General features: G+C 24.0%; 1 protein-coding gene across 1 annotated transcript; it reads left to right on the top strand.

Annotated features, from left to right (window-relative positions):
• The first annotated feature begins 5,112 nt into the window (after positions 1-5,112).
• On the top strand, positions 5,113-5,897 carry LOC137809812 (uncharacterized). The gene has a single exon (XM_068610883.1). It carries the CDS (start codon positions 5,193-5,195, stop codon positions 5,805-5,807), a length of 615 nt encoding a protein of 204 aa, XP_068466984.1. The 5' UTR covers positions 5,113-5,192; the 3' UTR covers positions 5,808-5,897.
• The last annotated feature ends 4,999 nt before the right edge of the window (positions 5,898-10,896 follow it).

Below are 10,896 nucleotides of genomic sequence, written 5' to 3'. Positions count from 1 at the left end.
GAATATATGTAAAATTGAGATAGAAAACGCAAAGTAACTGTTATCGAAGTGATCCCATATTAGTGAATAGTTAAAATGGTTAATTATGCATGTGCATATTTGAGAAGAAAAAATAGTTAGCTTGTTAAATTTGGTAGCCATTTTGATGATATGATTTACACTAAGCCTTTACCAGGTTAAACAATATATATATATTGTGATGATGTTTTGTTATGTGATGCTATCTCCTCAATTCATGGTTTTCCTTTGCTGAAGTGAAGGGTCCCACTACAGGCCAACTAAAATGCTTTTTACCAACTTTTGCAGATCTCCATAAAAGAATGCTCCCTGTTATCCCAATACTCCTTTCAGCTTTGCTTTGCACTGACTAATAAAGCTAACAATATGACTAAGCCATCAAACAAATACTCCAACACTTGCTCATAATTTATTGTTTTCTTCCTCCTCTGTCTGCTTTTATTATTCATTCATTCATTTCCCAAGTTATTATATTTATCATTCTCAATTTAGTTCCTTATTTCGGACGTGAATATAGTTCCATATCGCTTAGTTTCACATCGTTTAGGAGTTGAAGTAAATGACAGTTTATATACTTCTTTCCTCCACAACCCATCGAGGTGCATTTTAAGGACAAAATCGTGACTTTCCACCGATTTTCAAAGCGAACAATACCTCAGATGTGCTGATTGATCCTAATAATGTTATCTTTCGAATTTGAAGTCGGAACATTAGCATCCACCATGGAGCCAAAAAGACTCCTTAGCCCCTCAGCTAGGGAGAATCCATGCTATCTTTAATACAATTTTTACTTTATTTTAAGGAATTTACTTTTAGAAAACAAGACAATTTGATTTACTCTATCAAAATTGACACTTAACGGTAATCCGTTATACCACTTAACTAAATTATGCACTGTATTTTCGTTGTTATTAGTATATATTTTTGCTCAACATTTTTACTCATATTTAACACGAAATTCATATGTATGTATATTAAGAGTTTTATCTTCGTGAAATTTCACAAGTAATTATTATCATCTTGTTTTTTGGGTGACACGTGCCAAACATAAACTGCCAAACATAAATTGTACAGGGTGTACTTTGATTATTCTCGTATGCTACATTTAAATTATCCATACTATTATTATTCTTACCAGTTTTGTAAAAAAAATTATAATATAGAACTAGATTTAAATCTCATTTTATTTAATTAATTATATAAGATAAGAATGAGTTAGACTTTAGATATACTTTATTAAAATTATATCAAAGTAATTTATAATGTTAAAAGACCCTACATCAATCAAATAATATAATAAACACAAACTTCGTTATATTATATCAGTTTTTGTGAAGAAACTAAAAGTTTTGAAAAGTATTTTTGTTTTGTGTGATTGTTAAAAGTTAAATCTGATTTTCTTAATTGGTAATATTCTTATGGATCCATTTTACTGAATAAGAGGCTTCTGATAGAAGAAATGTAAAGGAAAAAGCTAAAGGGTTTGTATCCCAGTAAGAGCAAATAAAGGAAAATGAAAAAGAAAAGGGAAAAAGATATATGAAGACTTTGTAGAGGAGATTCTGCTGCCAATTTATAGCAGTCAAAATTATATTCTTTTCTTAATGGCAAATATATCAGTATACAAGTGTTAGAGAAGAAAATAAAAGTCAAAATCTTATTTCAGTTTGCTTTTCTAAGAGAGTAGTATATTTAATTGCCTAATTATTTAGATTAATTCACTATCATTCAATATTTAGTAACAATTTCTTAAGAAAATAAGAATTAAAAAACCACGTATCAAATCTTTTACAACTCAAGATTTTTACCTCCTAAAGAATCAAGAAATATGTTTTTCACAACTATAACACTCTCATTCAAGTGTTTGATATTATGAAATTTCTCAATTTAATTAAAAAATAACTTAAAATAATTCTTATATAAATCTGATAAAATTAATTCATTAAAACTGATTTTAATCCATTTAAAATTCCTCATATTATGAGTAACCTTTAATGGAAAATTCGAATTTTTAATTCATTAAAATTTATTAAAACAGCTTAATTAATCTTCATCTAATCTAATTCATATTTATTCATATGCATGTTTTTTTTAGGCAATAAAAATAATTTACAAATTACAATTCTAAAATACAAGATAAAACATCAAATCAAATCAAAATTATTTTGTTAACGGTTGTAAACATCTAACTTCAAGAGTGAAGGTTTTAAACAATAAACAGTACAACAAAATTATTAAATAAAAAATAATTTTAATAACCAAAATAATTAGTGGTATATAAAATAGTTTCTATTATTAACAAAAATTTATAAAGTAGTTTCTAAATTAGTATTAACTAAAACTTGGGTAGCTAATTTAGATATTATTTAGAAGTGAATTTTAAGTCTAATTCAACCCATAAAATCAGCTTATGAGACTAGATTTGCATCTACTTATATACAATTAAATGTTCTCATATCTAGTCAATGTGGGATATCCAACACACTCCCTAACGTCGAGAGTGATAGTTTGTGCATGAGACAACATATTATGGGTGGTCCGATAATGGTCTGGGTGGCCTGATAAACCCACACTTATTAGAATAAACTCGAAATGGTTCTGATACCATATTTATAAATGAACTTTAAGCCTAACTCAACCTCATAAAGCAAGCCAGCTTTATGAGGTTGAGTTAGGTTTAAAAACAATTTCTTAATAGATATCAATTTAGAAACCATTTTATAATATTTTATTAATAATAAAAATCATATTAGATACCATTTTTTTTTTGTTAATCTTTCAATTAATATTTAATTTAGTCAATAAATGATTAATTATTTTTTTATCTCTAAATTTAGTTATTATTTAATGATTTTCTTGTAATGAATATTAAATATGATTAAGTTGATTAAATTTTTTTAATATTAATTTAAACACACTCAGATATTTTTTTTATCGTGCTTAGTCAAAGACAGTAATATTGTTTATTTCAAAATATTATTATACAATTTCTTAATATATATTCTATTTGTTTTTCATTTTCTCATTATAGCTCCATAATAAGTAGCTAACAATACTTCGTTTATATTAAGAAACATTAACACGAAACTTTTTTTTCTTCAAAAAAACATCAAATAAAATGTGATGGAAGAAGTGATTTACAAGCCTTAAAAATTAATTTAGTTATTAACATTAAACTTTTCTTAACTTTATATATATATATATATATATATATATATATATATATATATACACAATTATTCTAGTTTTTTATATGCAGATGTAAATAGGTGATGAGATTTTCAAAATACATAAATTAAACTTCTAAAGAGTCTAATACATTAATGTTTTTATTTATTTTTCCTATAACTATTAGTTTTTAAAGTTAGGCTACATATATTAACAAACATAAATAAGTTTGTTAAGTTTAATCGATCACGCTCAATTTATATATATATATATATATATATATATATATATATAAATTATTTATTTTAAGGACATATAATATATCTAATTGACTTATGAATAAGGAATTGTTGGAACACGAAAGATTCACCATTATCAAAATATGAATTACTTATATAAGATAACATAATACTATTTTTCAAATTTATCCTACGGTTGTGTCAGTAGATATTTTTTAATGCATACTTGAATTTAGAGTTTATTTGAATTATTATTTATACATGTGTAGTAGCATAATACGATGTCATTTTAATATCTTTTTGAAGAATAAATTAATGTACTAGATTTATTAATTTCTTTTACAGGAAATGCAATTGGAGTAGAAGATCTTAAAAATTTTGGTGACATTTTTTTGAAACAGTTCAAAAGTTCTCACTCTCAAATTTAAGTACTACCTGTTTCACTGGTTTCACATGTTACGACTAATCTCTCGTACATCAGGATCCTACTACAATTAATAAAGGGAGAAAGTGTATTGTCAAAGAAAGATAAACAACACATGTTATAAAATTTAAAAGTCCAAAATATGAATAACATAATATTTATCATTATGTAATAAACACTAAATGCACTCTAATGTTTATCTTAACCATATAATGACTTTAATAAGAAGAAAGTTGAAGAAGAAGAAGAAATAAAGAAGAAAAGGAAACACCATGCAAAATTGAAGCAACTAGCTTTTTTTTTAAATCTCTTTGCTTCCACAATCCTTGTCTGTTAGCTATAAATGCTCTCATACAAATTAGGTAATTTTACACGTTTTTTTAGTTTAGAATATCATTTTAGAATATATATATATATATATATATATATATATATTTTAAGGAGTAGAAATCTAAGTTTCGAAGTAAAACTAATATGAAACTTGAAACTTCGGTCATTTTGGAACTAAAACGTCTAACAATTTCGGAATAAAGAAAGTATTGAATTCAGAAAATAATTAATTAAAACTAAAACTTTAAAAGTATTTTTGGAAAAAATGTGTCTGAAATCACATCTTGGACATGTAAAGCATTGGTGACTGAAATATAAGATTTGGAGATAATTTATATAAATATGTTAGACTAATAATGAGGTTAATTTTGATAATTTATTAATCTAAAGTTTAATATATCTCTATAAATAAGTTTATTTACATCAAATAAAGATACATAATTAAATAATTAAGTATTGATGTTGAAAAATCTTTTATAAAATATCTTATCTAGTTGATAAAGATGAACGATCAAATATAATTAGAAATCAATATAAAAAAATAAAAGGACTAAATTGATGTACAATTTATTAAGAAAATTACATGAACATATTTTATACTTACAATTTTAATTTTAAGATGTGAGAAAGGAACGCGTTGAATTGGCAGCTTAGCTGAAATTAGTCACACAAGCGTTTCCAATAGATGAAAAAGCACTTTCATTATGAATAAAATGGAAATAATGAATAGGAAAAGCATTAGCAGAGTGAGTGTAAATTATTTATTCAAATTTGAAACGAAAAAGGAGGCAATAAACGCCACGCCACCATGTCCCATAAGGCTTTTAAAAAAGTAGCAAAAATATTCCTTATCAAATAATGAAAGAAAGTAGCATGTGAAAATTTTTACAAACCAAACCCTTTTCTCAGTCTATATAACTTGGAGTTTCTAATGCTCTTAGTTCAGTGAAATAAAATCTCCCCAATATTCTTCTACCTTATCACTACTTCCCTAAACCCAAAACTTGTGCCTAATGGATCTCACACAGATCAAGAAAATTGAAGCCATGAACAGGTACAAGAGGCACCAGTTCCTGAACAATTTGTATGTCTATTTTGTGAGTGCCTTAACTTGCAGTGTCTTCTGTTTTGTCTCCTTCTGCATGCCCTATCTTTCTTCTCTTCTGCGGGTCTTTTTCTTGGTCCACATCTCAAGTTTAATACCAGTTTTGTTGAGCTCAAAGCTCTTATTCATCATAGGCAATCTTATCATTTTTTTCCTTGTGGTCAACTCAAGAATCCTTTCCTCGGATCCCTCTTCAACTCCTGTTGTTTACTATGATGAGTACATTCAGAGCAGTCAAACCACAAAACCTCATCTTACAACTGTTGGGGTCAACCAAAGTAAAACTTTGGAGAAACATGTTGGGGAAATTTTGGACATGAACAGTGTAGACTTAAAGTGCAAAGGGTGGGTTGAGAAAAGCACTGAAACATTCAAAGAAGTGAACAACTTGGAAGAAGATGAACAGAGTTTGATCCCTTCATGTTCAGATGAATTGAACAAAAGGGCTGATGATTTTATTGCAAGAGTCAACAGGCAGAGAAGGCTTGAACTTAGCCTTCTCAATTATGCTGCTGCTCTATAGTGCAAGAAATCTTACTTCTCAAGTAGATTACTTTCTTCAAAATTTATTTCAGAATATTATAGAATATATATCTTTATATACGTTACACTATTTAACTCTAATAACAGTAGTATATACTTATATGTATCTTTATATGTATTTATGAGAAAAAAAAACTAAAAAGTGTATAGAAAAATTATAAATTAAAATTAACTTATATATAAATTTCCTTATATATATTATTTTACTTTAATTTTTAATCCATGAACAAATAAGTTTATTATTATTATTTTCTCCTTTTAAAAATGTTTAAGGAATAAACTCTTTATCACTGATTTCATAGGAATCACGGTCAACAAAAATTATTAAATAAAAATTAATTTAATAATTAAAATATTAATTATTATATTGACTAAATTGGAGATTATTTTATAAATTAAAAGATTATTTATATCTATTATTAATATAAATTTATTTTTAAATTAGTATTTAATTATTAGTTAAAAAAATTTATCTACTAACTACTCTATATTCTAAAATAGTCTCTAATAGTCTTTTAAAGACTAATTTAAAATATAAAATATTAGTAGTTAAAACTTGATAGTTAATTTAGAAACCATTTTAAATATCCATAATTGTTTATTCTATAAAATAGTATCTAATTTACTCAAAATGGTGATTGAGTATTTTTTTTTCTCATTTTTTTTATTTAATAATTTTTTTTAATGTATAATATTGTATTGAAGACAGAAAATGCAACCAAAATATCTACAGTTCTTTTTTTTTCATAATTAAAAGTTTAAAATTTATAATCAACTTTAAAAGATTGGACCAGATTATGAATCATATTTAATATTATTTGTTAACATAATAAAACTATTAATATATTTATATTTTAAGAAATAATTGTGTTTTACGGAATTATGACAAAAAATATATAAAATAAAGGTTCATATATATATATTATAAATTTATTTTTTATTTAAAAAAAAATCATTTTATTATTAAATTTTTTTAATAGATAAGGATAAATTTGTAAGATAACATTTTACACTTTTAAGAAAATTCAAAATTCTCTCATAACCATTCAATCACTCACAAACTCTCATAAACTTTTATCACATCCCCTCTAACATACCCGGAACTAAACATTATCACTTTCTTCACATTTTTCTCTCACATTCACTTTCTCAAATTCTCACACATCATCTTCCTAATCCAAACACACTCTACAAGTAAAGGTGACTAAAGAGATTTATTTTCAATTAGTTACAAAATAACTTTCCTAGTTTGAAATGTTTTAAGTGGGATTTTTTTATTTATTTTCTTTTATCAGATATGAGAAATTTATACGTTAAAACACTCATCTTATAAAAGAAAACCCACCTAATGGATACAGAACTTTTAAGTATAGAAAATACTTAACATTTTCTTTTGTCTGAAACGTATAAACACGACGAGTTTAATTATGGACAACTTTCTTAAGAATGTTTGTAAAATTGTTGGGAAAGTATAACATAATAATTGGTTTGACTTAGATTTTCAAACTTTATCACCATTAATGTACGTACACAAATTTTGTTTGTTAATACCTAAAATTATTCCATTCTCCATTTTATTCTATTAATTTATTGTTATAAAAAAAAACTAAAATTATCAGCCATCGTAAAGGTGTCTAACATATACTCATACAATATTTTTTTTAAAGTAAGAAAAATATGTTGTGAACGGTTATAATAATCTGTTTATTTTTTAGGAAGTTGTAGTTTTTTAATATATTATTCAATTAATATTATATTTTTTTATTTTCAATTAAATATACCAAAAACTTTATGCTAATTTCTCATTATATGAATCCAAACAATCTGCATAGTATCTCAAGAGTAATGAAGTGTGGAGGAAAATCACATTCTTTATCTTATTTCTTTGTCCATGGATTTTGGTTTTCTATAAGCAAGAAATGAAATCATAAGATGGGATATTAATATTTTGATACCTTAATATAGTTACAATTAATATAGGAAGATCACATGCTTAAACACTAATGGATAAATTGAATAATACATTTAATAATGGTTGTGAAAGATATATAAATAGGTATGATTTGGATGTGGGCAATAATCCAACTTAAAATGCTTCATTGGTAAGCAAAATATGTACTTCCCAGTACTTGCATCCAAACATTCACACCCCAATTTTATAAACTTCATAAAGCCTGCAAAGCATATATCTTCAACATTTAATGTACTTTAATTTTGGTCCAAATTCTAAGAACTTAAACTTTTGTAACATAAAAGTGGGTCAATTTAGCTCTCAGCCTTCTCGCTAAATGTTCCAATTTCTCAACCTTTTATTAGACCACAAAACGGCTCACTTCACTCATTTTTTGCCTGCTCCGTCGTCAATATGCAAAAAACAGAGTGGAGTAAAGTGACTCGTTATGATAAAATAGATTGAAAATTTTTATCATTTCCCTAAAAATCAGGTTGATTTCTTTTAAGACAAGATCTTTTTAAAAATGATATAACTATAATCATAAATTAATATTTTTATTTAGATAATAATTTACTTTAACGTCAAAAATATATTTATAATTATTTCTGTCTAAGTATAAAAAAATTAAAAGTCGAGAATTCGAAAATGAAGAAACCAAAGATAGAGAAATAGGTGTAGGAAAATCTGATATTGTAAGAACATTTATAATAACCTTTTAATAAAATTTGATTAGTGAATATTCAGTACTAATTTCATAATAAGAAAAACAAAAGTTATTGCTTGACTATTTGTTTAGATCTACTTTAATAGGGGTGTCACTGAAATTTTTTGCCTTCGTTCGATTAAATGTTTGGTTGTGGGTCACTGTCAAGTTTCATGCTACGCTTTTTTCTTTTTCTGACTGGTGTCTTGACCTTACGGTGTGTATGAGAACTTGATGTTTTTTTTTTCTCAGGAGTTTGTTCTTTTAAGTGAAATCTCAGGGTCCGGTTAGGTAAATTGGCTTGAAGTCTTTGTATACAGGTTCACATTTATTGATTTTTTATTATCGATATTTTTTTTATATATATATATATATATAAGAAAGAATAAAAAAGGAAAGAAGGTAACGGAATTGGGATTATAAAGAAGAGAATAAAAACTGACGAATAAATGTACTTGATGTGATAAATAAAACTTTGGTATATATTTAAAAATAGTTTATAACATGATTTTTATTTTAAATATAAATTAAAGTTACAAGAAATTTCAAAATCAAAATTAAAATTTATTATCAAATCAAAAGTTCTACTTAAAAATCAATATATTAAAATAAACTATTTCATAAAATATTAAAATTGAACTTATTTTATTTTATTTATTATTTTCATATTTTTATTTTAATTCTTATTTATTTTATTGCGATATAAAACTTATATTAATTATATACGTAATTAATATATCAACCTTCAGGTTACAAAATCATATTTTTTAATGATTTTAAATTTTTTTAAAAAAACTATGTAATTTTATTATATTATAACCTGACGTGTTTGTCCTTATAAGTTATATTATTGATATTTGTTTTTAATATTGATAATTATGTAAGAAAAATATTTATAAATGTCTTGTTCAATTAATTTTTAATATTAAAAATATTGTTATTATTTTATTAGAAAGGTATTCAGTAAAATAAAACAGTTTCTATAAGTATTTAAAAATAAAAAATAATGTGATATGGATTATATAAAAGTTATATTTAACTTCTTCTTTTTTGCTGGATATACATTCATAAACATTTTGAAAAAGAAAAGTGTTTATAATTAAATATTCAAATATTAAATAACTATGAATATAATATTTTTATTATAATATTTAAGAATAAGATTATAGATAACAAAAGTTTATTATTAATCTTTATATATATATATATATATTTATATTTATATTATCTCTTACGGAATGCTATAATGTTTTTATTTATGTATTATGCTATTGTTTTACCTCACATTTTTTTTAAAAAAGCTAAAAGGATGAAGAAGAAAATCCATATATTAATTGAAAACACAAAGTATTTTCTTAACAACACTTTTTAAGTTTCTAATAATTTTTTTTTCTTGAAAAAAGTAGTCTAAGAAATTTGTTTTAAATAACACTTTTCATGTTTTTTTTTATGTATTTTATCATAATATTATGATGAATTTTCAATTTTGTCTACTATCTTTTCAATTTGGTATATTTATTTTAACAAAATGTATAATACCTTTTGTCAAAATTCCGGTGATGATGTCAGTTTGGTTCGGTGTGGTTTTTTTTTTTTTTTAGGTTTGACCTACTTTGATTTATTCAATTCGGTTAAGTCTGGTTTAATTTGGTTCAATTTGGTCCAATTTTGTTTTGTCTAGTCTAATATGGTTCATATTGGTTTGGTCTCGTTTATTTTTTCTCATCTAATTTGATTTAGTCTAGTTTGATTCAAATCGGTCTGGTTCGATTTGGTTTGGTGTGGCCTAGTTCGATTCAGTCTAGTTTTGTTTGGTATGATCAAGTATAATTTGGTTTGGTTCAGTATTATCTTACAACAAGAAAATTATTAAATAAAAATTAATATTAAAGATAAAAAAAATATTAAATTAAAACTAATTTTTAAAATAAAAAATACATATTAACTAAATTAGAAACTAAAAAGTTATTGGTATCTAAAATAATTTTTATTATTAATAAAATTTATATATTAGTTCTATATAGGTATTTAATTAACTATCAAAGTTTTAGTTAATAATTAGGAGGTAAAATATTTATAGTTAATGTTAGATACCAATTTAAAAATTAGTTTATAATTTTTTTATTAATAATAAAAAATATTTTAAAAATATTTTGTTTTAATTTATAAAAAAAAATCTAACTTAGTTAATATATATTTGTTATTTTTAAAATTAGTTTTAATTTAATAATTTTTTTAGTGATTGTTTAATAGATTTTAGAAAAGAATTAATACATTTTAAAAATATTTTTCTTTGTTAAATAAAATGTGGTTTATTTTGAAACAAATAGGCAGAGAGAAGGAGGAGAAGAACAGTGTTGACATAAATCAGACCATTGGTGTGGTTGTATAATAAAGGTTTGTCATTATAGA

This window comes from Phaseolus vulgaris, chromosome 2 (assembly GCF_000499845.2).
Source record: "Phaseolus vulgaris cultivar G19833 chromosome 2, P. vulgaris v2.0, whole genome shotgun sequence".
Lineage (NCBI taxonomy): Eukaryota > Viridiplantae > Streptophyta > Magnoliopsida > Fabales > Fabaceae > Phaseolus > Phaseolus vulgaris.
The sequence above is the reverse complement of the archived record's forward strand: the minus strand, read 5'-3'. Positions and strand labels throughout refer to the sequence as shown.